The following is a 27,431-nucleotide window of genomic DNA, read 5'->3' on the forward strand; positions in this document are numbered from 1 at the left end:
ATACTATCATGGATAAATTTGGGGAAATTTGTTTCACACAGAACTAACAGAACCACATTTAGATTTTTATAGACATAGAAAAACAGTGCTCAATCATTCTGGACAACAAAATAAAACAACGTCCTACAAAATAAAATCTTTAAATTTATTATGGACACTTTCAAAAGTCATATTAACAAATGTTTAATGTGCAAAGCAATTAGGTGAAAAACAAGAACAGAAATCATTAATTTAATATAACTGCCAAGTTCTTTACAAACAATGTATGCAGGAACCATTAACATTGTAGAAAGTTTTTGAACACACACTAAATTTTGCTTACATACGAATATCACAACAATGAACCTGACCAAAAAAGCCATAAAACATAGCACTTCTGATAACAAACAATATTTAAACGAACTTGTTGCCAGAATATCATAAGAGCAAACAATTTGATAGATAATTCATGACAGTTCTCAGGGCTTTTTTTCTTCTTAAAGAATGGCCATTAATTTAAAAACAAATTTGATAAGTTCATGACTCAAAATTTTGACAAATTTAAGAAGTTCTGGACTCAAAATTTTACAATTTTATTAAGTTTGTGACTCAAATTATCACCCTTTTAAAAAGTTTGCCACTCATTTTTTACAATTTTGAACAGTTCTCACCTCATTTTTATCACAATTTTATACAGTCAGTGATTCATTTTTTTCACAAAATGATGGGTCCAATTAATTTCATAAAAAATGGGAAAAAATTTGGTTCTGAGGAATCAAGAATATCTTAAAACATGGGCCACACAAATTTTAAAAGATCCAGCAAATTTATTCACCATTTTTAACAATTAACAACCAAAACATAGAATTTTACCTAGCACTCAGATTACTATAGTTGAAAAACAACACAATAAACGTTCAAAAATGTTATTAAATTCTGGCATGAATAATATAGATTTTATTAATTTAAATGTCATAATGAATTTGCATCAATTACTGGTAACAGCCATGATAGACACATGAAAGTTTGAATGCTCACACAGAGTTAAGTGCAGTTCTCATTTCAAATGCCAAAAAGATGTGTCAGGTTATTCAATAACTCTAACATCTTTTAAACACATCCGGTAAATTGTTCACAAATTTGATCTCCATATTAATCTAATTCACAGACTGGAAAAGTGAAAAGTCAATAACCTTTCTTACCAAATAGATTGCTTACTGAATTGCTTGCTTACTGAATAGAGCTTCATATCTATTTCTAAATATCATGGATCTTCACAAGTGTCTGAATCTTCAATTTATTGAGCAGATCTAGAAAATTAATACATGATTTTCAGAGTTCTCCATAGAATTTTGAGCAGCGAGTAATATTTTTTAAGTAGCAGGCGACTCAGAACTAAAACAGGCGTTTTTTGCGCTGAATTGAATTGATCTTTTGGGGGAAATAGCCGGCGCAAAGATTGTTAGTAACCAGTAAAATCGCTGGCTGCGGGTGCTTCTGGGAGAACTCTGGATTTGTATAGATTTGTAAAAGTATCTTAATCTAATCTATTTCTCAACGTCATGCATCTTCGCTTGTGTCCGAGATCTCCACCACGTCACCATCCCCGTTCACGTCTCCAGCCCTGCCCCCCTCCTCCTCCTCTGACTCCTCCTCCATTATGGCCACGCCCTCATCCTCCCCCTGGTCTCCGCCCCCTGCGCTCTGATTAGCAACCTCCTTGTCTTTCTTCTTCTGGTCCTTCTTGCCTTGCTGGTTCTTTTTGTAGGCTAAAAACATGAACAGACAGTTAAACAAGAGATGTGTTTGTCAGAAACATAATGCCCCCTACTGCGCCCCTTTGAAATAAAATTTCTATTTATCATTTGGCAGGTATAGATCATCTCCTTTTAAAGCTTATTACTTCCCTTGGATTTGTATTTTTGACCTTAGACCTTGAAGGATGACCTTGACCTTTTACCACGATGTATTTGTCAGAAACACAATGCCGCCTACTGCGCCGCTTTCATTTATTTAACAACAAGGGCTGTTTGTAAAACATGCATGCCCCCCATATGGGCTGTCCGTTGAAGTGGCAGCCATAGTGTGATACGTTTTTTGTCACTGTGACCTTGACCTTTGACCTAGTGACCTGAAAATCAATAGGGGTCATCTGTGAGTCACGATCAATGTACCTATGAAGTGTCATGATCCTAGGCAAAAGCGTTCTTGAGTTATCATCCGAAAATCCTTTTACTATTTCGGGTCAACGTGACCTTGACCTTGTGACCTTAAAATCATTAGGGGTCATCTGCGAGTCATGATCAATCTACCTGTGAAGTTTCATGATCCTAGGCATATGCGTTCTTGAGTTATCATCCAAAAACCATTTTACTATTTCGGGTCACCGTGACCTTGACCTTTGACCTAGTGACCTCAAAGTCAATAGGGGTCATCTGCGAGACATGATCAATCTACCCATGAAGTTTCATGATCCTAGGCGTATGCATTCTTGAGTTATCATCCGGAAACCATTTTACTATTCCGGGTCACCGTGACCTTGACCTTTGACCTAGTGACCTCAAAATCAATAGGGGTCATCTGCGAGTCATGATCAATCTACCCATGAAGTTTCATGATCTTAGGCGTATGCGTTCTTGAGTTATCATTCAAAAACCATTTAACTATTTCGGGTCACCGTGACCTTGACCTTTATCCTAGTGACCTCAAAATCAATAGGGGTCATCTGCGAGTCATGATCAATGTACCTATGAAGTTTCATGATCCTAGGCCCAAGCGTTCTTGAGTTATCGTCTGACAACCACCTGGTGGGCGGACCGACCGACAGACCGACATACCGACCGACATGAGCAAAGCAATATACCCCCTCTTCTTCGAAGGGGGGCATAAAAATATATAACTTGGCAGGTCAGATAATTATGTCCATTTAAAGCTTATTACTTCCCTAGGATTAGTTTTTTCGACCCCATAACCTAGTTTTTGACCCAGCATGACCCATATTCGAACTTGACCTAGATATTGTCTGGATACAACTTCTGACCAAGTTTGGTAAAGATCGGATTAAAACTATTTGAAATAGAGAGGGGACACGAAAAGTGTGACAGACTGACAGACAGACTTACAGACGGACAGTGCGAAAACTATATACCCCTTTTCTTTGAAAGGGGGCATAAAAATAATCACCAAAACTCCTAGGTCATGTATGTTCTTGACCTTTGAACTTGAATTGTAATCTTGTAAGATGGTTCTTCTATTGGGCTACAAATATAAAAGGACAGTTTCACAGCTTTTTATCCTGCAAAACCATTGTCTTATCTGACCTTAGAGCTTTCTCTGGCTAATATATATACTGGTTCTTTGTGTAGGCTACCAAGATAAAATGACAAGGCCATTTTTTTCCTTCTTTATGAAGTACCCGTGAAAGGCACTTTCCCAATTGAGGAAAACATGTATTATAAAGTTCTCAAATACTGTTTGAAAATTACCAAAAGAAAGGGACTTTGCATCAATTTATTTTCAAAAGTGGATTAACGGCAAGTGCAGAAATAAAATGAACACTGAAAATGAACATTTCAGCAAAAAGGCATTGAAAGCAGTGCTCCAGATAGGATTTTAAAAGGGCAAGGGGGGTTATTTTGTCAAAAGGGCACTTTCAACGCGCAGAATTGTGTCAAAAGGGCACTTTCGAGCGCACGGTTATATCTGGAATCTGCCTGTTGCACATTTATTTTTATGTTACATATAATTGTTAGAATATTATTGCCATTATTATTAAACCATGCAAATAAAATGTCTACAATGAGGAATAAATTAATTACAATGTAATAAGAGATTAATAAATTATAATAAGTCTTAAAAATTATTAAATAATAAAAGGGCAGGGTGGGGCTTGGGGAGGGCAGGGCGCGGCGCCTTTCCATTTAGGCCTAGCTGGAGCCCTGAAAAGAAAATATTGATGGGCTAGTGCAATTAACTACGGAGCAATAAAAAGACCCATAATTCCCATTCTGAAGGTAACACAACACAAATTCACCCATTTTCAGGTTTGTTCACGCTTATTTTTCGGTACTACATGTACCGACAATATGGTACTTTTCCCTAATTGTCTGGGACAGTTTTCATATACTTTTTTTTTTCTAACTGTCTTATTTGACCTAAAGGCTTTCTTTGGCTAATACATGTACTTGGATTGTGACATTTTAAGCTTTGAAGAACAAGCATAGCTTATCAGGGTACACAAATATTCCAATAATGCACTTATCCTGCAGAACGAGGGCCTTACAATTTTCACTCGTCCTGCAAACACATGCACTTGTCCTTTAAATATATGTGAAATAAAGATTGCAAGGGACTTGCATGACTTGAAAAAATTCTGAAAAGTCCATACACTACAGTGCTGTCATATCGCGGAAAGCATTAAAATATTAGACTTCATGTACAATATCATGTCATTCCTCGAGGACAACATGGGCTTCAATATTTGATTGCTCAATAAAAACTTCGTAGCGCAGAGAACCCTGAGAAATTCACTGTTGGTTAAACAATTTTTAGTGCATTTTTTTAATCAGGAAACTTATTCTCTTAATTCAAAACAAGTTTATTACGCTGTATCTTCATCTCTGCATTTGTTGAGATAGGTCTGTAATGATCATTCTGTGAAATGTTCATTATTGAATACACCTTCAGGTTGGAATGGCGTGCATTCGGCTGCCTGAGAGCTGTTTGGCTGATATAATTAACAAGTAGAAAGTGATTGACAGCTGGAATCAGCTTTTGGGAAATTTACTCGTCCTTTCAAGATTTAACTTGTCAATACAAGCGGACGAGTGGAATTTTTTGTCCCCTAATTATGTATCATTATAAGAATATCTGAAGTTATATTTACATCCTTACAGGCATTAACAAGAGATAAGTTTGTCAGAAACACAATGCCCCCTATTGCGCTGCTTGAAAAAAAAAATCAAAATATCATTTGGCAGATTTAGAAATTATCTCCCTCTTAAAGCTAATTTCTTCCCTTGGATTGTTTTTCTTTTACTTTTGACCTTGAATGATGACCTTCACCCTTCACCACTCAAAATGTGCAGCTTCATGAGATACACATGCATGCCAAAAATCAAGTTGCTATCTTCAATATTGCAAAAGTTATGGCTAATGTTAAAGTTTTTGGACCAACAGACTGACGGACAGTTCAACTGCTATATGCCACCCTACTGGGGGCATAAACATGATGGAAATCTAAACAAAGTAAAGTAAAAACAATTATCAAATTTGAAATCTTATCTTTGCGTTCAACAGAAATCCATGAGTTGTGAAAACGAAACATCATATTGTCGAGTAATTTTAAGCTACATTCAAAACTTTCCAAGTATAAAGAAGTCACGGAGTGAAAACAGAATTCATGTATTATACATGTACCTGTATCTTAGATTTTGACCTTGACCTTTTAAGGACAAGCATGGGTTTCAGTCACAACACATTCCCTGGTCAAAGTGAATTATTATATTTAGTTGCATGTAATATTAAATCTCCCTATTTAATCAAGCCAGTGTAATCATTTAGTGCAACTTAACATTAATTACAACTAGTTATTGACTGCTCTAGTAAAACTAATTCTTGAGCATTACATCATGTACAACAGTACAACTAGTTCTCACCTTCTAAACACTCCTTGAGTGGGTCCACAAAGCTAACATTATGTACATGTACAACTAGTTTTCACCTTCTAAACACTCCTTGAGTGGGTCCACAAAGCTTACATTATGTACAACTAGTTTTCACCTTCTAAACACTCCTTGAGTGAGTCCACAAAGCTTACATTATGTACAACTAGTTTTCACCTTCTAAACACTCCTTGAGTGGGTCCACAAAGCTTACATTATGTACAACTAGTTTTCACCTTCTAAACACTCCTTGAGTGAGTCCACAAAGCTTACATTATGTACAACTAGTTTTCACCTTCTAAACACTCCTTGAGTGAGTCCACAAAGCTTACATTATGTACAACTAGTTTTCACCTTCTAAACACTCCTTGAGTGGGTCCACAAAGCTTACATTATGTACAACTAGTTTTCACCTTCTAAACACTCCTTGAGTGAGTCCACAAAGCTTACATTATGTACAACTAGTTTTCACCTTCTAAACACTCCTTGAGTGAGTCCACAAAGCTTACATTATGTACAACTAGTTTTCACCTTCTAAACACTCCTTGAGTGGGTCCACAAAGCTTACATTATGTACAACTAGTTTTCACCTTCTAAACACTCCTTGAGTGGGTCCACAAAGCTTACATTATGTACAACTAGTTTTCACCTTCTAAACACTCCTTGAGTGGGTCCACAAACCCTACATTTTGTACAACTAGTTTTCACCTTCTAAACACTCCTTGTGTGAGTGCACAAAGCTTACATTATGTACAACTAGTTTTCACCTTCTAAACACTCATTGAGTGGGTCCACAAACCCTTCATTTTGTACAACTAGTTCTCACCTTCTAAACACTCCTTGAGTGGGTCCACAAACTGGTCAAACTCCATGTCCTCAAGTGCATCCAGCACATCCTTGGCAGTGATAGTTTTACGCTTACTCTTCAGAGCAAAGTTGTTTGAACTGTAATATTAACGTCTACATAAACACTACATCAGAAAACATGTAACACATGTTTGCCTGCTTTCTTGAATTATTCAACTGGTCCTTCTACAGACAGTGTTTTCCAAGCTATTTCTAGTTTAATTGTTTTTAATCTGTTTTAATATTAAGTTTAAATGGTGTTTGCACTTTTTTATTATTTACTTAAATTACTAGCTGAAATGAATTTTGAATCTCAGAATCATTCTTTAGCTTTTACTGAAATATATTCAATTTTGGTGTAGTGCTAAAACTGCTAAGGTAATAGTTAAAAATAACAAGAGGGCCACGATGGCCCTAGTTCGCTCACCTGAGAGGAGTCGGTTCATTTAATCTTTAACTTGACCTAGATATGGTCCAGACAAACATCCTGGTCATGTTTCATCATTATTGAACCAAAACTCTGGCATATGGAGTGATTTTGTTTTTGTAAGATTTGACCTGGTACCTATATTTTGAGTTGACCCCCCTTACCAAACATCAAACTTTGCTTACAAAAATAAATATTATGACCAAGATTCATAAAATCTGAAACAAAATTGTGACCTCTAGAGTGTTTACAATGATTTTGTATAATATAATGAAAATTTGGACAATCTTAAGGCATTAATTATGTGATATATATAAAACCATTTCACCAAGTTTCATGATGATTGGGCAAAAAATGTGACTTCTAGAGTGTTCACAAGCTTTTTTTACTATATAAATATGAAAAAAATGCCCCCCCCCCCCCCCCGGCTATGTTATTCAACTGACCGGGACCATTTTCAAACTCAACTATCATATAAAGGAAACAAATGTTCTGACCAAATTTCATGAAAATTGGGCCAAAAATGTGACTTCTAGAGCGTTCACATGTTTTCACTATATATGTGACTTCTAGAGCGTTCACATGTTTTCACTATATACAGTGTACATATAGAGAAAAAAGCCCCCCCCCCCCCCACTGGCGGCCATGTTTTTTCATCAATCTGGACCATTTTCAAACTCGTCAGAGATATCGATAAAACAAATGTTTTGACGAACTTTCATATTGATTGGGCAATAATTGTGACTTCTAGAGTGTTTACAAGGTTTCTCTATAGCCAAATAAGGAAAACTGCCCCCCCCCCCCCCTGGCAGCCATATTATTCAACTGACCGGAACCATTTTCGAACTCAACTCTCATATCAAGGATAAATAAATGTTTTGACCAAATTTCATGAAAATTGGGCCAAAAATGTGACTTCTAGAGTGTTCACATGTTTTCACTATATACATATAGAGAAAATGCCCTGCCCACTGGCGGCCATTTTTTTTCACCAATCTGGACCATTTTCAAACTCGTCAGAGATATCAATAAAACCAGTGTTTTGACCAACTTTCATGATGATTGGGAAAAAATTGTGACTTCTAGAGTGTTTACAAGGATTCTCTTAAGCCAAATGTCGAAAACTGCCCCCCTCCCGGCAGCCATGTTATTCAACTGACCGGAACCATTTTTGAACTCAACTCTCATATCAAGGATACAAATGTTCTGACCAAAATTCATGAAAATTGGGCCAAAAATGTGACATCTACAGTGTTCACATGTTTTCACTATATACATAGAGAGAAAAATGCTCCGCCCACTGGCGGCCATGTGTTTTCACCGACAGTCTTCACGCTAAATATTTAAGACCAATAGCCCTTCGGGCTTATCAGATAAAAAAAATTATAGCCCGAATACATTTTCAATAGCCCGAAAAGGTTAACATAAAATTTATGACTTTTTTGGCCAGGAACAAAAAAATATCCGTTTCCAATCAGAACCAACTATTTCTAATGAGTACAACATGTATTATTCATGTTTGATAACAACAGAAAAGGCATGCTCCGCGGACATCTCCATATCTCAGTGTTTCAGATTGCATCATTGGTCAAAATTTACTCCGGATAGGTGTTCTAAATGGTCATTTTTTTCAGGACATTTGTCCTTATCATAAAAAAAAATTCAGAGAGTTTTGTAAGCGCCCCGAGCCCTAACTAATTGTACTTTTTTAGTCTTTCTAGTTGCAATTTCTGGTGAATACAATGCGAAATTTTATATATCATACCATTCGTATCACCGCGTGTGTATTCGTCATACTATAGAAATGTTCATAAAGAACGTTGAAAATAAAATAAAGTCGACAAAAATACTGTATCCGAACACGGCAGTCCGAAAAAATGTATGTGTTTTGCACATAAAATAAAATGTGCATATCGTTAGATTCCAGAAAATGAAAACCATTTACCTAGCAAATACGTAATAAATATACAATTGTGTTAACATATTGCTTAACTATATGCAACTGCAGTGCTTTATTTTGCTAATCGATCAATTTTTCATTTGCAACTTTTCGCTGACTCGTACGATTTTCGGAAAGTAGCGAAGATTTTTTGTCAGTCACCGATCATGTCCGCGCTATCCGCCAACCAATCAAAAACTGCCAATAAAATCGTCCATCTCCGGAGTCTATGTAAGAGTGGAACACAGACGTGTTGATTGGCTAACGACTTGTACCGACTTCTTCCATTGATTATTTCTTTAACACAAAGTGGCTGACCGGTGTTGACGTATTTTTTTCACTTTGTTCACAATTTTACGCTCAAATATTTAATCGACCGATCGGGCTATTTAAAATGCATTTATTATCGACCGACTGTCCCAAGAATCGATTCGGGCTTCGGGCTTATAGTCTAATTCGAAGACTGTTCACCGATCTGGACCATTTTAAAACTCGTCCGAGATATCAATAAAACAAATGTTTTGACCAACTTTCAGGATGATTGGGCAAAATTTGTGAGTTCTATAGTGTTTACAAGGTTTTTCTATAGCCAAATAAGGAAAACTGCCCCCCCCCCATGGCAGCCATGTTATTCAACTGACCCGAACCATTTTCAAACTCAACTCTCATATCAAGGAAACAAATGTTTTGACCAAATTTCATGAAAATTGGGCCAAAAATGTGACTTCTAGTGTTCACATGTTTTCACAATATACATATAGAGAAAAATGCCCCGCCCACTGGCGACGATGTTTTTTTAACCGATCTGGACCATTTTCGAACTCTACCGAGATATCAATAAAACCAATGTTTTGACCAACTTTCATGATGATTGGGCAAAAATTGTGACTTCTAGAGTGTTAACAAGGTTTCTCTAACGCCAAATAAGGAAAACTGCCTCCCCCTCCCCCAGCAGGCAGCCATGTTATTCAACTGACCGGAACCATTTTCAAACTCAACTCTCATATCATGGAAACAAATGTTCTGACCAAAATTCATGAAAATTGGGCCAAAAATGTGACTTCTAGAGTTTTCACATGTTTTCACAATATACATATAGAGAAAAATGCTCCGCCCACTGGCGGCCATGTGTTTTCACCGATCTGGACCATTTTTAAACTCGTCCGAGATATCAATAAAACCAATGTTTTGACCAACTTTCATGATAATTGGGCAAAAATTGTGATTTCTATAGTGTTTACAAGGTTTCTCTATAGCCAAATAAGGAAAACTGCCCCCCCCCCCCACTGGCGGCCATGTTTTTCAACGGACGGGAACCACTTTTGAACTCAACCAACATATCATCAAGACAAACATTTTGACAAAGTTACATGAAGATTGGGCATGAAATGTGACTTCTACAGTGTTCACAAGTTTTTTCTCTTTTTGACCTAGTGACCTAGTTTTTGACCAGGCACGACCAAGTTTCGAACTCGACTGAGATTTCATTGGGACAAAGCTTCTGACCAAGTTTCATGAAGATCGGACAATAAATGTGGCCTCTAGAGTGTTTACGAACAAATGTGGACAGGCGACAGACGGACGGACGGACGATGGACAAAGACCGGTCACAAAAGCTCACCTGAACAATCAAGTGTGCTATAAATACACCTTTTTGGACATTTATCATTTTTTGATACACAATTCAGATAAAACACACATGCGCATGACAGATCTCAGGACCTTTGATTTCATAAAAAATATTTTTTATTTTCTGATTACAAACACTCACCATGATGTTGCATATAACACAAACACACTGGCAGCTTTTGAGATTGCTAGTCGAGCTTCTTTGGAAACATTCACTCCATCGGGAATCTGAAACACAACAAGAGTGCCAAACTGTCACAAGATACGCCCATTTGAAGGTTTTGGACAACAATGGTGATTGTTTTAAACGCACTAAGTGCGTAGACATAACTTCTGACCAAAGTTGGTGAAGATCGGATGAAAACTACTTCACTTAGAGAGCGGACACCATGCTAAATGCTTGAAATGCACTAAGTGTCCACGTGACCTAGTTTTTGACCCAGCATGTCCCATATTTGAACTTGACCTAGATACTATTTAGACACAACTTCTGACCAAAGTTGGTGAAGATCGGATGAAAACTACTTCAATTAGAGAGACACCATGCTAAATGCTTGAAATGCACTTAGTGACCCCGTGACCTAGTTTTTAACCTGGCATGACCCATATTTGATCATGACCTAGATATTATTTAGACACAACTTCTGACCAAATTTGGTCAAGGTCCGATGAAAACTATTTGAATTAGAGAGCTGACACTGCTGTGGACGCCGCCCGCTCGCCACCCAGGGTGAAACTATAATACATGTTTTTGTAGGTCCTGTTTTGAAAAAACGGGCATATAAAAACTATTTCAGAAAAATAATGGTTTCAAAATATTCAGTATTTACTGAAAGTAATGAATGAATATTAAGGAATCTTTTTTGACATGGAAGTAACTATGGGCATTGAGAATTAGTTAAGATTCTCAAGATTTTTCATTTATGTCAAATTTTATGGGTCCCTAGGACTCTACATGTAGTTAATAATTTTCAGGGGTCCTATCAATAACAAGAGGGCCTGAAAGGCCCAAAGTCGCTCACCTGAGATTCAAAGGAACTGACCGGTTCTGTGCAGCCCAAGATGTCATTAGAACAAAATGTTCTTACCGACTTTCATGACAAGTGAACACCATGGCAGCCATGTTTTTTTAACCATATTCATACACATCCAAGATATCATTTAAACAAATATTCTGACAAAGTTTCATGCAGATTAATGACGCCATAAGGAAAAAATCCCCGCCCCCTGGTGACCATTTTTTTCAAGCAACTGGAACCATTTTCGAACTTATCCAAGATATCATTGGGACAAATCTTCTGAAAAAGTTTCATGATGATTGGACAATAAATATGGCTTCTAGAGTATTAACAAGGATTTACTATAGCTATACATGTATAAGGAAAAATGCCACGCCCCCTTGGTGGCCATGTTTTTCCACCAAACGGAACCATTTTTGAACTCATGCAAGCTATCATTGGTACAAATCTTGTGACCAAGTTTCATGATGATTGGACAATAAATGTGGCCTCTAGAGTGTTAATAAGGTTATACTAAAGCAATATATAGCCATATTAGGAAAAATGCCCCGCCCCCTAGTCAGGGGTTTTTCTGCCTATTTTGGGAAAAGGAGTCTGACCAAATTGGGAATTTTTTATCGACAAAATTGGCCATTTTGGGAATTTTTGCTTCGATGCAACGGCTCATTTGGGAAAAAATTGTGAATTTATCATGCTTAAATAGTTCAGTGGTTTAACAAATAAGTTTGTTTTTATTTGTTATTTTGTCTTCTTTATATAAACAGATGCAATATTGGGCATGTTCAACGTTTATTCAAGTACTGCAGTTTTGTTTTTCAGTTACAGTTACTCTCTGAGATAAGAACTGTAGAATCAAAACCTTATAGCAGATATTTTTGACCAAAACAAACACTGGTTAGTCACACATGTTATAAGACACTTCATTCTTAAAAAAAAAAAAAAAAAAATATTTTTTTTTTTTGGGGGAAATTGGGATTTGTGTTTATAATTTCGGTTTGGGATCAGGTCCGTTTGCTTTGAGAGTTCCTCCGTTTTTCGGAGGCGCAAACAGTGCTGAAAAACCCCTGGTGGCCATTTTTTTAAAGCAACCGAAACCATTTTCGAACTCATCCAAGATATCATTGGGACAAATCTTCTGACCATGTTTCATGAAGATTGGAAAATAAATGTGGCCTCTAGAGTGTTAACAAGGTTTTACTATAGCCATGTAAGGAAAAATGCCCCGCCCCTTGCGGCCATGTTTTTCAACCAACCGGCATCATTTTTGAACTCGTCCAAGATATTATTGGGATGAATCTTTTGACCGAGTTTCATGAAGATCGGACAATAAATGTGGCCTCAAGAGCGTTAAAAAGATTTTACTATAGCCATAGATAGCCATTTAAGGAAATATGCCCCGCCCTTTGGCAGCAATGTTTTTCAAGCAAACGTAACCATTTTCGAACTCATCCAAGATATTATTGAGACCAAACTTCTGACCAAATTTCATGAAGATTGGACAATAAATGTTGCCTCTAAGAGTGTTAACAAGGCAAATGTTGACGCCGCACAACGAAAAATGCACGCCGCACGATGGACAAAAGGCTATCACAAAAGCTCACCATGAGCACATTGAGCTCAGGTGAGCTAAAAATGGGGGTCCCAACAAATATGCTGGTTGTGTCAAAGTCAATTTACGTAAACAATAGCCGCCATTTAACACACACCTATATATATTTATATATATATATATATATATATATATATATATATATACAATTAAAAATTGTATTTATTTTTATAGTTTAATCTTGCTTGCCAGATAATAAGCTATCGTAACCTTAGTAAGCTTTTCTTTCATAGTGACATAAATAGCTCACATTTACGCAATCTTATCTCAATTCGGGACTTTGCACCTAGCAACAGCAGGTGCGCAATAACACGACTGGTCGAAATCAACAAGCAAGACAACTCGTACATCCTTCTAGAAAATTACGAACTGCAGTAAACTGTTGTCTTTCAGAGTTTCTTGTTGATATTACGAGAACAAATATGCAAATTAACAAATATGACGGGTCCTGACTGGCAGTTAATGCGTATTTCATGCAGAATATCGCATCCCGTAAACCCTGCATTCTATAAGTCATATAACATAAGCTTTTTATTTCAAAAAAATATTCAATGACACCAAAATAGGCCATCAAATAAAAAATCCTATTGTTATCAATTATATAAATTATTTTCTCAACGCTGCCACGCTTATTCAAATCAACGAACTGAACAGTAAATCAACTGGTTATTTAGAAATAACTTACCGCGTCCTTAATAATTCTTGTGATTACAGCATTAGGCAGGTTCAAATCCTCTGGACGTTCAGCCATAATTCGAGCTGCCAAACAAATGTTAATTGCTTATTAAATCAAATTTTAAAATAATCATTAATGTAAATTAATATTTATAGTCAATATGTGAAGTATCACATGTGAACTGGACACTTTATCAGGCTTGATGCGTCAGTTTACTATTTCAGACTGAAATTGCTGATCATCGACGATATGCCAAGAGTATTATTCTATTTGCAGCATATTTCTACAGTATTACATTATGTTGCACAGCCATGTATACAACAAAATAGGGCTTTTTTCCTTCTGTGAGAGTGGCGTTTTTCACAATTTTGGGAAATTCTCGACTCAAATTTTCACAATTTCAAGAAATTTGCAACTCAATTTTTCACAATTTCAAGAAGTTCGCAACTCTCATTTTCACAAATTTATAATGCTTGCGACTCCTTTTTTCACAATTTTGAACAGTTTGCAACTCTTTTTTTCACAAAATGGGGGGGGGGGGGGGCCAAGGCCACTTCACAAAAACAGGGAAAAAAGCCCTGCAAAAAGAGACATGCACATGATATGCTAAGTAATGTTTATTAATTTAGGGTATTGTACATAGTTTCATTTATGACGCCTATTTAAGTTCAATAAGTAACTTAACTTCTGGAATCACAATACATAGGTTGCAGGTTTAAACCCCTGCTTTACTTGAATTAGGTTTCAGTTCAAGGCTACTAACATGAAGTTTATTTGAATTGGAGACATCAATTTGGCTCACTACGAATTGCCATATAAGTGGGGATTTCTGTAAAATACAGAAGTTTGATTGACTGGCAGATAGTAGAATTATGAGAGACTAGTTGAACAGATGGACAAAGTGGAATCCAACTGCTAAATTGTTAACGAGGTGTCATTCAGTATAGTATTAATGTGGTAAGGTTGTCACAGGTCAAGGATTGAATGATCAGTCAACCATTTGACTTTCAGCTTCAATATTTAATGACGTAGCAAAGGTATTTGAAAACAAGAGATGTGTTTGTCAGAAACACAATGCCCCCTATTGCGCCGCTTTGAAGCCATAAATTTGACCTTTGACCTTGAAGGATGACCTTGACCTTGACTTTTCACCACTCAAAATGTGCAGCTCCGTGAGATATGAAGTTGCTATCTTCAATAATGCAAAAGTTATCAAACTTTAACCAAGGTTAAAGTTTTGGGACACACACATACAATGACTGACTGACACAATGACAGACAGACAGGCCAAAAACAATATACCCCCGATCTTTCTATCCGGGGGCATAAAAAGAATGTGGTCCTTATATTCCTTTATTCTCTTTATAACTTTATAAGGACCAACAAACTTTTATTTCAAGTATGCTATATGCTTGTTGAGTCGTGGGTACATTATCCCCACTCTTTTCGGAGAAAAAGTGGGGATATTGTGGTTATCTCCGTCTTCCGTCCGTCCGTCCGTCCTGGCCACTATCTCCTCCTACAGTACAGGCAATGTGTACTTTGACAAAAACACGTGTCCGCGGTGTTCAATTTTCCCGATGGGTGACATTTCGCGGGGGGCGGACACGCTACTGACCGCGGTGTTCGGCGAACACCCGAAATTGCGGCGATTGCACGCTATCGTTAACGGGAACACCCGTGATCACTGCGCTGCTGCGCAGCCACCTTAAACACCTTTCTGCGAGGGTCATTCACACGTTTTAAATGTACATGTACAAAATAAAATCATATACTTCATGTACATGTAGATATTATGTGCACATTTTTTATGTGTACTTAAACTCGGCCAGTACGTTAAGTCGGAAACTAAAACTTAGTGTTGAGATGATCAATACCATTAACTTTTATGGTATTAATCAATGCAATTGCCCTTTTTGTTTTCACAAAATTGGGTTTCATTTTTCCCGATTTCCAGAAAATGACTTGTGCATGTTGCATGAAATCTAAATATAGCGTGTTACAGCGTGTTTGATTTTTATTTTATTCAGATGAAATGTCAATTCCAAATCATTCGCGAGCTACCCTGGTACTTGAGAAGAAATTCACTACGAAACTTTTAATTGAAATTAAAAGATCCCAATGTTGTCTGCGCTACGAAGATTTTGTGTCAAAAATAAATACACCCACGCCAATTTTTGCGCGCATTTTATGGTTTAGAACAAAGAAAATGAAAATATCATGGGCATATATACATGTATTTATTTGTGGCTACAATTTGTAACAGAACATGAACTCTACAGAACGCGCACACTTGGCGTCAGGTGATTTACGAATGTTAAAATACACCTGTTCTGAATGGGCGCTTATTTCATCAAATCTTTAAATAGAAACATATGCAGAAATTCATTTGATAGTTTAGAGATATGGCGAACGTTTGTGATTTTTGCATTTCTATCACACTTTTATCGTCAACATTGACCAGAATTTGCATGAAATCGGAAATCTCGGGATTATCGGGTAATGGACAGAGACGGGAATTTTTGCATGTATGCGGTAATCGATTGTGATTGTTCGTAATTTCGTTAATTTTTTAGACACCAAACGACACCTATAACATTCAAACGCACGGTAGATTCTTTCTGCAAATTGGTACCGACCTATGTTAATGTTCAATAATTTATTTCTAGCGAACACGATGAACACTGCGGTAGATATTATGGGTCCGCGGTGATTCGCGGTGTCCACCTTATGGAAAACGGCCCCCGCAAATATTTTATTTGAACACCCATCGCGGGGGTCGTTTGGTAAGCAAACACCGTAAAATGAACACTGCAACGAGTGGCGTTTGTCAAAGTACACGTTGCCTGTACTGTACACTATAAGCACTAGAACCTTAAAACTTACACACATGGTAGCTATGAGCATATGTGCAACCCTGCACTATTAGGAATTTTGATCTGACCTCTGGGTCAAAAGTTATGGGTGTTGGGGTGGGGCCAGGTCAGAGATTTTTACATTTTTTTAGGTTATTTTACTATAATTTCTTCATTTCTATACTGATTGTCTTCAAATTGATACTGATCCTCTCTTATGACAATACGGTCAATCTCAACTATGCATGGCCCCATTACCAACCCTGGGGCACCCCACCCCGCCCACATGGGCCACGCTCATCTAAAATAGCCTTATACTATAATTTCTTCATTTCTACACTGATTCACTTCAAATTGATACTGAACCTCTCTTATGACAATACGGTCAATCTCAGCTATGCATTGCCCCATTACCAACCCTGGGGCGCCCCACCCACATAGGCCACGCCCACCCAAAATTGCCTTTTACTATAATTTCTTCATTTCTACACCGATTCACTTCTAATTGATACTGAATCTCTCTTATGACAATACGGTCAATCTCAGCTATGCATGGCCCCATTACCAACCCTGGGCGCCCCGCCCACGTAGGCCACTCCCACCCAAAATTGCCTTTAACTATAATTTCTTGATTTCTACACCGATTCACTTCAAATTGATACTGAACCTCTCTTATGACAATACGGTCAATCTCAACTATGTATGGCCCCATAACCAACCCTGGGGCGCCCCACCCACATAGGCAACGCCCACCCAAAATTGCCTTTTACTATAATTTCTTAATTTCTACACCGATTCACTTCTAATTGATACTGAACTTCTCTTATGACAATATGGTCAATCTCAACTATGCATGGCCCATTACCAACCCTGGGGCGCCCCTGGGTCAAACATGCGGCGTGGGGATACCCGTCGGCCTCTGCCGCGCCAGTTCTAGATTTTATAATGTTGTTACATCACAAAGATTTTATAAAAACATGACTATGAATAAAAATAAACATAATTATTATCATTTGGTCTTTATATTTGTTGCTTTTTTTTCCAAATGTTTATTGTCTGTTATAATAATAAATAATGGATTGTGTTGAAAGTGTCAAACCGTCATCTTGAAAATATTTTCTTGTTGAGCCATGGATTCTGATCCGCTTCCAATTTCAAGATATGCATACTATAAATACACATGTAGCCCTAAAACTTAAATTGCAGGAGGTTTATTTCTTCTGAAAACAATTCAACAGACAATGTTACTTGTAGTATGGAAAATACTCATAAATGAACTATTTTGTGTTACTTAGGATCGTGTTACAGTCCTTCCTAAAATTATTGCCGGCAACGAGATCTTATATTCATGCTGCCTTTTCCAGTCTCAACTGATCATTTCGGGCCCAAAAATAAAAACAAAGATTAAAGACAAAAATGTTATTTTTTAAAAATATTTTACTATTTAATACTAATACTTTTTTATATAATTTTATTCATAAATGTCACTAACAAATAATGAAACTTAATTGATCTTATTCAATCTATGTCTGTCTGAGAGCTTCACAATATTTATTCACTATAAAGCAAGTTAATAATTTAATTAAATACTTGCTTCTATGTTTGTTTATTTAATTACTGTTAGTGTTATGTACATGTAACTGTATTGTAACTCCACTTTTGTTGTTGATAGTTCACGGGAATGTCACAATGACCACTATTTATGCCCTGCTGGCTTACAAATTAATCCGATAAAACGGGAACCAAAACTCAAATGGTTGTAAATTTTGATTCCCTTTGCAGAAAGTACTCATATATTGATGACGTAGTGTGTTATTCACTTTGACGACGTGGCAAAAGCCTTTAGATACCGTATATATACCTACGTCATTCAGAGCATGCAAGCAATGAAAATGCGTTTTACATTATTGGGGTATTCATAAAAAATTCAATAAACTTAGCTTTTAATACCCTAGAAACATTTTCAAAAAATAGCTTATAGAATTCCGAATTTCGCCATATTTTTATTACCGGAAACAAGGTCCTGCAATAAAAGAACCATTTCCAGATTTTCTAAATTATTATCGGAAAAATCCGAGGACCGACAGTATTTTGAAAGACTGGTGTTACTTAGGAACACTAAATGAACAATACATAAAAGAGGAAATATTTGATAACAGCGTATTCAGGGTTCTCAATAACTTTTGAGGCAACAGGCCGTAATGTGAAACCAACAGGCCTTCCAGGTAGAGCTGCAACTATTCGATCCGATGCATCGAAAACCGGTTCGAAATGCGTTGATTTGATTACCATACCAAACATACCAAATTTGATTTGATTCTTTAACATATAGACATATATATATAGATAGATACCTAAAGCTCGCTGTAATCTGAATATTTGATACGGGAAAGTGTAGGTTTTATCTTTACCTGTAATTACGACAGGCGCGATTGGCTGCTTATTACTTTAAACATCTAATCAATAAGCGCGTTACGGTCTACTTTCGGAAAAAGCGTCAAAATGGCTGAACAAGTTGTGGCCGACTAATTGAAATTATCAGATGCGCCTATGAAGCTAAAATCAAAAGTGTGGCAGTATTTTGGGTTTTGGGATGGTAGCCCTCCCGATAAAGCAAAGTGTAAACTGTGCTTCACGGATGTAAACATAACTTTGATTCAGCAAGACTAAAAGGTAGCACAAGTGCAACTACTCAAGTCGCCAGCCAGAAAAGTAGTTCTGTTTCTGTTGGGAATTTGTTAAGTTTATTAGAGAATGTGCTTTGTCCTACAGGTACAGGGCCCTCGTTTGGCACTTTTTACCGCCGAATATCGGCGGCTTCCCCCCATGAAAAAAGTATACCTTTTTCCCCTTTTTTAGCCAAAAATTCCCTCTCCAAAAAAAAAATTTAAAAAATAAATAAATTATTTTTACTTTTATACCAGTGTTGCCAGCTTGTATCATGCTACTAACCTTTGATTAAATGTATATTTATGTAAATTAAATTAAAATATAGCAATTTTAGTTGTTGAATGGTTGGTGAAAAGATCTACTAAAATTCCCCTTTTTGCCCAAAACGATGTGTAATTCCCCCTCATGAGGGATGTGGATGGCTTTCCCTGGTGGCAAGAGAGGGCCCTGAGGTAACAGATGATGCTTTCACGGCTAAATGGTAGACATGCTTGTAGCGGTTTTTGGATATAAGTATAATAGTGATAGTGCTATCACTCCACTGATTCCAGATGTTTTTATGATTATTTATTTAATTTTATATTATTGTGTATTCAACACAATCTTCTAGTCAGAAGATTTTTTATATTAAAATTGAGTCCTAATTTGCTATTCTTTTGTATGTGTTATATTGAAATATTGACATAGTTTGAAAGACAATTGGCAGTTTCTTGCAAAATATTCCTTACAAATGTTAATTTTACACAGTTTCAATAGTTTTTAAAACACTGTTGAACCAACCAAACTATATCAAACAAACACACAATATGACAAATGCCCAAGATATCTAGGTATGCGAAACTTTTGAACAGTAATGTTTATTTTGAGGCAGAAGAGTGAATGTATGATAAAACTAGGTTTGAAGATGAATTAAATCGAAATAATCCGTATCGGAGTGTCTGAAATTGAAATCGAATCGAGCTGTTGGTGAATCGTTGCAGCTCTACTTTCAAGGGGGGGGCCCGTACAATTTTAAAATTGAGCACTTGATTTCCTGCATTTTGGGCCATTTTATGGCTATTTTAATGGTCAACCAGGCACTTAAATTTGATCATTTTTTTGTGCATTTTATGAAAAGTGTATCATAAATCGGATAAATGGGACTTTCGGATACGTAATTACACTCGATTTTTAGGGTAAATTTTTACGACTTTGACGGGTTTTTTTTGCACAAGATTCCAATTGGGACAATTTATTGTGATAAGGAAAAAACTTTGATTTTGGATTGGTAATCTTCTTCTTCTTCCTTATTGTATGCACACCATCTGGCGTATCCTTGTACAGGCGCATGGTGGTGTGAGAAAGTTTTTACAGTTAGTGTTTTTCCCAGGAGGGCAAAGGGGCATGGCGTATTACTTTCAAAAAGGGCATTTTAGCGCACAGTTTAGGCAAAAAAGGGCAAAAACGTTCCCTGAATACCTGAATTACGGGGAAACATGTAATCGCGACAGAAGCAGTTGTGGAAAAAATAACATATAAACAAGCAAATTTAATGGTAATAGATGTATTTAACTTACTATGATTTATATTAATATATTTACCTTGCAATGTACATTTAAGTTCCATGCTGTTTCAATAAACTGTACAGCACGACAAACCTAATAAAGCAATATATGCGTATGAATCTGATTATACACTGATCCACTAACATATAAATGAAACCATGTTTGTCTTATCCCATTTTCTAACAATAATCTCGACAGATGTTTAAAATAACATTGCGAGTAAATTGATTGCTAACAATATGCAAACACTCGTTTCCGTGACATACATCCACCGAGTAGATTACAAATAAATAAATAATGTTGATAAAATGTCAAATGATGTAAGCGACAGGTGCGCATAGCAACGTTAAATCGTATACGCGATTCGCATTTTTTTTAATTAGTATACGTCTCAGTAATTATTTCAATAATTAGATCTAATTATCCTAAAGACGAAAACGATAAAGAATAAAAAAAATTGTGATTTTAAATGTAATTATGCGTAAAAATATATGTTTTGATATAACTGAATAATGCATGCAATGCACAATTGCCACAAGAATAACATCGAGTTTTTCATCAAAAGTCTCTGAAGTAATGATTTTATCGTGGAGGAATACACATTGCCGAGCGAAAAGTGCGCTTGGTATAACATAGCCTCCGGCATTATCGATTGATACTGACACGGGGTTATTCACGCATGACTAATTCACAGCTTTGGAGCAGTCAGTAAGACCTACCTATAAATCGAGCACTGTAATAGATTAAATCTGCTCAATTAATATAGTCGATTAGACGTTGACGTCTCTCGAGTAAATCAAGCACAGTCGGAGCGTCACAGACAATCAAGGAAGCTGACTTTGCGGACCAAGTTAGATCGTAAGGCAATATAGATGTTATCGATTAGGGCGCGTGGCGAAATTTGCCTTCGAAAAAAAGGGCGCGTGGCGAAATTTGCCTTTGAATAGGGCAGTGTGGCGATCCGGGAGGGCGGCGTGGCTTTTCGCCACGCTAAAATGGGCTGGGAAAAACACTAACAGTGAGTCTTAAAAATGCTCAACGAAACCAGAGAATATTAAACAAGAAATATCTTTAAAAAAGATATACGGCGTTGATTGTGGTTGGAGTTTATGGAAGGTAAAGATTTAAATGAATGAGATCAAGGATAGCTAATATCTTTTTCTGTGCAGTTTTAAGCTGCATCAAACGCAGTACGGGATGTTACGCGGAGTTTTTGCGGCTTATTTTACATTATTACATATTGCTGGTCATAAACCTATAGATACAAAAAAGAAAACCAAAGTCAACCGGCCACACGCGAAGTCTCCGTACATATTTTAAATATGTTTACGCGCGTTCTTCGAACAAACCTGTTTGAGTGGTTTATCGGGAATTGCTACGTGTATTTGATTCGATTATTAACAGTATCGAGAATCATCGCGCTCATACTTAATACATTAGTCAATATGCTGCAATAATACATTAGTAAATATGATGGAATAATTCTTGTTAATTTATTAAAAATAATATTTATCATGGTATTGTTGAAAACACATTAAGAATCTATTATTGACATGCCATAAAATAATATCGCTGGATATCTTCATTTCACATCTTTCTGGTGGTAAAGAAAATTCTGGTTCACCTAGTTCACGCTATAGCGTCTTTATTATATAACTATTATATAACTGACCGCGAACTCCGAACAGCACAGAAGGTCTGACCTGTATATAAACATCTGACATTCAAACACACTAACCGCGAACTGACCCCTTATACCTCGCGGGTTGAAATGCAACACATTAAAGTGAGGCATCGCTTCCACTGCTCTTTATACTTTTACATATAACATGTTGACAGGAATATGGAAGTCAGTACTAAATATGAGAACATGGCCTTTAAGTACACAACGTTCTCGCGCTGAAAATCCTCTGAAAATAAAAGATGTACGCACAAACTGTATTGATGTCGAGATTGAGTGTAAAACTGTTCTATCTATAAAGCCTTTTTATTAGAGATAAAACTGTTTCATGCTGAACACGCAGTAAAACAGTGTTACAAAGACGCGGACATGTTTCCAATGTTCTAGTGGTATTATCAAATCAGCCAATGCAGTCAATGAAGTGTATTCATCTGTACTTGGCCGCGGGAAGTTTTATTTGAATTCTATTGGACGCTAACAAAGGTCAGGCTAAGGTGAAAAGCTGGCGTATTCAGCTGACGCCGAAAAATACCATTTTACATTGCAGGTAAAAACACCCATACTATCAGTTACTTGAGGGAGATGGACTGGACTTCCTCCTTGAAGCTGTTCACTGATGAGCAGCTTACAATGGTTTGGGGGAGTCTATTCCAAATCCGGATGGTATCTGGGAAGAAAGATTTCTGGTAGCTCTCGGTCCTAGCAAAGGGGGCCAGGTAGCAAGTCCCATGGCTTCATGCAGAACTTATGGGTATGAGGTATGTGGTCGGGACATCCACTAGATTGTGGACGATGCGGTACATCATTGCTACTTTCATCTGGGCCTGGCGTTCTTGGAGGGTCGGCCACTGGAGCTGGTGTAGCATTGGTGTAACACTGGTGGTTCTTTTATAGTCATTGTAGACCATTCATGCTGACCTACACTGAACCATCTCCAGTTTTCGGATATTGGCGTCCGTGAACGGGTCACATATGATAGCTGCTTACTCCATGAGTGGCCTTACCAGGGTGGTGTAGCAGAGTGCCTTAGTCTTTTGTTGGCAATGGTGAAGGTTATGTTGCAAAAATGAGCAGATGTTATTCGCCTTTTTGGTGACTTCATTTTTGTGATGGTTCCAGCTCAGGGATTTATGGATGTTTATTCCAAGATATTTAGCTAAGTCAACTTCCTCTAGTGTGTGACAACGGATGTTATATGGTTTTGTGATTACTTTCCGCTTCTTAGTTATATGGATAACTTGGCATTTCTGGGGGTGGAATTCCATGAGCCAATCTTTTTCCCATCTTTGTAGGTCTTTTTGAAGGGCTGAGGCGTCCTCTTCAGATTTGATGTACCGGTATAGTATGCAGTTGTCAGCAAAAAGTCTAGCAGTTGAGTTGTGAGATAGGAATGGGGTGGAAAAGGCCTGATCGTCAGCCTACCATGCACATTTTTTTAGTTTGAAACGTAACTTAATTAAAACAAACTTTCACAACAACAAAAACTTTGGAATAACCCAAAAAACGCAAGCAATCAGGATCAAAAACTGACCATGTGATGAAAAGAATGTCAAAATATTTGACTGCTTTTTGACCGATTCCAATGTGCGCCTTTTCATTGTTGTTGTAGTTGTAATGCGTTAAGGGAGATAATCAAGCGACGTCTTTGCTTAATACTAATAGCAAAAAGGAGCAAAATTACTGAAAAGACATGCACAAGTCAATTGCTGATTTTCCAAATCTGAGCGATTTCCAACCGGCAAAAATTTGATTTCAAACGGCCGATTTGGCCGGGGGCCGGCTCTTATTGAGAACCCTGCGTATTGAGTTCTGATGAATTACAATATTGACCTGTTTTGTAGCATTTTTGATCAGCAAAACGATGTTGACTGTGTCAAAACTTTTTTCTGTAACAACTGCATCATGTGGCAACATTCTATCACACATGATTTCATGTGATCTCTATAACCACCACTAATAAAGCAATTTTCATTCAAATTTTGGTCTGGTAGGGGGATCCATTGGAAAAAGTAAATACTTTTCCCAAATGGGAACTAAAAATCCCAATTGAAGGTTTCAATTTTTTTAATAAGTCTAAACATATCCATACATGCCAGAAATTTTCGGGTCCAAATCGGGACAGTCCATTAAAAATGTCGGGACATTTGACCAAAAAGCAGGATACCTAAAACGATCAATCACGCCACCTTTACTGAAGTCAGTAATCAGCTAATAACTTACAAAACCTCATAATTTCTGGCAAATATTGACGATAAATGCGTTTAGAATTGCATGAACACAGACGTTCTCCATTTTCCAGAAGTAAACAAACATGTGCACTATGCGGATGAATCCATTTGGGACTAAGGCAACGTTCAACGGGATGTGCGCACATCGAGCAGTTTTTATTCAACCAATCATCCATTAACTCTAAATTTAGATTGATGCAATATGTACAAATTATTTTCTGAAAATCAGTCAAAAAGAAAGTAAATGTATGTCTCTGGTATCGGTCAGCGCTCGATTTGTTTGACATATAAATAAACAATTTTGACATGAATTTAACGGGAATGAAATAAATCTTTTTAGGCACCTCGTTTATTGTGGTATTGACTGAATTAATTAAGAAATTATTTTAGTTGTTTCCTTAACCTCTTGATTCAAGGTAATTGGAGGATATAATACACTGAATACAGCGTAATAATAGTATCTTTGGACTTGATTTGGGCCTTGAAATACAAAAGCAATCCGCTTAATGCACTACGATGCATCTATCACTAGCAATTAACGACCCTTATCATAAAAATAGCCTGGTGTGAATGCCCGATAAAATAAAAAATTTGCCGATATATCGCTGATAAGGTGTCAAAAACAACACTGGATCACTCGACAAGTAGATATGGTTTGTTAATAGGGGGCAATAAAGGGATAAGCGATGGTAATTAAAGCCAGACGGAGTTTGAATAGGGAATTTTATTGTGGTCTTATAGAGCGTATATCGTTTTGTACGAATGTTGGGACAAATAGTGTCACATCGGGACACCGGGACAAACACCCCAAAAGCAGGACTGTCCTGCCAAGATCGGGACGTCTGGCATGTATGCATATCATTCATCAGATTCTCAAAATCCAACTCTATGACTTATAAGATGAATCTTAGAAAAAATTATACTGAAATTCATTTTATGATTTTGGAACCAAATAAATCAATGAAATCAACCAAATGAAATGACATCATGTTTTAGACAAAATGACCTCATAAATTCCTGCATTGAGGCACACTACGGGAGAAAGAGTAACTTTTCAGCAAAATGGAAACAGCTGTTAATTATTTTCTTGAAAAAAGGGGCATAAAAGAAACAGAAAAATTGTTCATGTCAGTGTAAGATCTTTGTTATTTAACTCGTGATCATAGAAAAATAATATTTTCCCGAGTGAAATAACAAACGATCTTATACTGACATGACTAAATATCCTCTATATCCCCCATTCCCAAACTGGTTAAAAAATACTGTAAAGAACCCACGACTCACCAAGAACCTACCATAGTGTCTACTTTTCTCTCGCGAAAATATATAACATACTTGAACAAAAATAAATACCTTATCGGTTGTCTGGCCAATGATCTGTTTTAATGGATAATGTGTCTCTGATTTCACATTCATATAGTCAGAGAGCAGCGTCAACCGTTGTTTTTTCCAAAAAATAAAACGGAAACTAATGATCCCGCCACATTTGGTAAATAAACAAAATTGTTCGTTGTAAGATTCACAATGAATTTGTCAATCAGGCGGACTTGTAAATTTCGATAACTGTCCGGGTGATGCGCATATTTTATAATAAAATCTATGTCTTTTTAAGTATCACGTTCTAAATTTGGACACGTAAGGACAGTAGTTTTTCTTGAATGCTCTGAGCTTTTATGGGTACATATGTACAGCTCAGCGAACCGGTGTCGCGTGAGAATTGCAAGACCGTGAATTTCTTAAGATAAACCGGAAGTCTTGCATTTCTCACGTTACCTTCGTGAGAATTACAAACCCGCTGACCGTGAAAACATTAAGACCGATGTCCGATACAAGTAGCACTTATTTAATTTGAATTTGTAGTAGTTTTGTTAATATTAAAAGTACAAAATGACTTTTTACATCAAGAATGCAAAAAACTACTGTTCGGATTGTTGTTATTTTCGGACATTAATGGTGAAAATTATTGCTGGTAAAAATTAAACGGTCCCGAGGTAAAACGGCCTGACAGGTTAAAACGGTCACTGTTTAAAATCAATGTGCTCACAACCGGACCCAAATTTTTATGAATATGTTTATACTGAAGTGTTACCACAAGTGTACTTAAAACGTTAGATATCGCACATTCTGTGAACGCTTATATGTAGAAATTATGGTTAATTTTTAAGGTATTAAGTGTCTGTAAGTGTTTAGATTGAATTATAATGATTTGTTATCTTGGTAAATTATGTTTTTAAATCCTGCCAAAATTACTTAAGATATGGGAACCAAAAAGTGAATATTGTTTTATTGTGTAATACATTTACAGTTATTTTATCATTCGTCAAGTTATTAACCAAAATAATTGTGCTTGTGTTGGAAATATTTTATATTTCTAAAGGCTATTTCTAGCTTTTTCCAACTTTTTTTATTTCCAAAATATTGTTTCAAATTATAATTGTGGTGATGTGTTGTATGTATTGTCTATAGCTAGTAATACATTTATTATAATATATAATTACATTTGATTCATGTAAGACTCACTTTAATATTGACTGAAATAATGATATTGGTAACTTGGTAGCAGTGTATTATATTTTTCATTGCTTGCAAAAATATTTGCCTTTTAGATTTGCAAAACCAACATACAAACTGGCATTACCAGCTGATAATAATTGTCCTTGAGAAAT

At 36.6% G+C, this 27,431-nt stretch overlaps 1 protein-coding gene across 1 annotated transcript; it reads right to left on the reverse strand.

Annotated features, from left to right (window-relative positions):
* Window positions 1-133: 133 nt before the first annotated feature.
* On the reverse strand, window positions 134-26,292 carry LOC127837271 (DNA polymerase epsilon subunit 3-like). The gene is made up of 5 exons (XM_052364199.1): window positions 26,119-26,292; window positions 13,797-13,870; window positions 10,626-10,711; window positions 6,469-6,587; window positions 134-1,748 (listed from the first exon to the last, which is right to left on the reverse strand). The coding sequence occupies exons 2-5, from the start codon at window positions 13,860-13,862 to the stop codon at window positions 1,540-1,542; spliced, it is 480 nt and encodes a 159-aa protein (XP_052220159.1). The 5' UTR covers window positions 13,863-13,870; window positions 26,119-26,292; the 3' UTR covers window positions 134-1,539.
* Window positions 26,293-27,431: the final 1,139 nt, after the last annotated feature.

Source organism: Dreissena polymorpha, chromosome 7 (assembly GCF_020536995.1).
Source record: "Dreissena polymorpha isolate Duluth1 chromosome 7, UMN_Dpol_1.0, whole genome shotgun sequence".
In the NCBI taxonomy this organism is placed as follows: Eukaryota; Metazoa; Mollusca; class Bivalvia; order Myida; family Dreissenidae; genus Dreissena; species Dreissena polymorpha.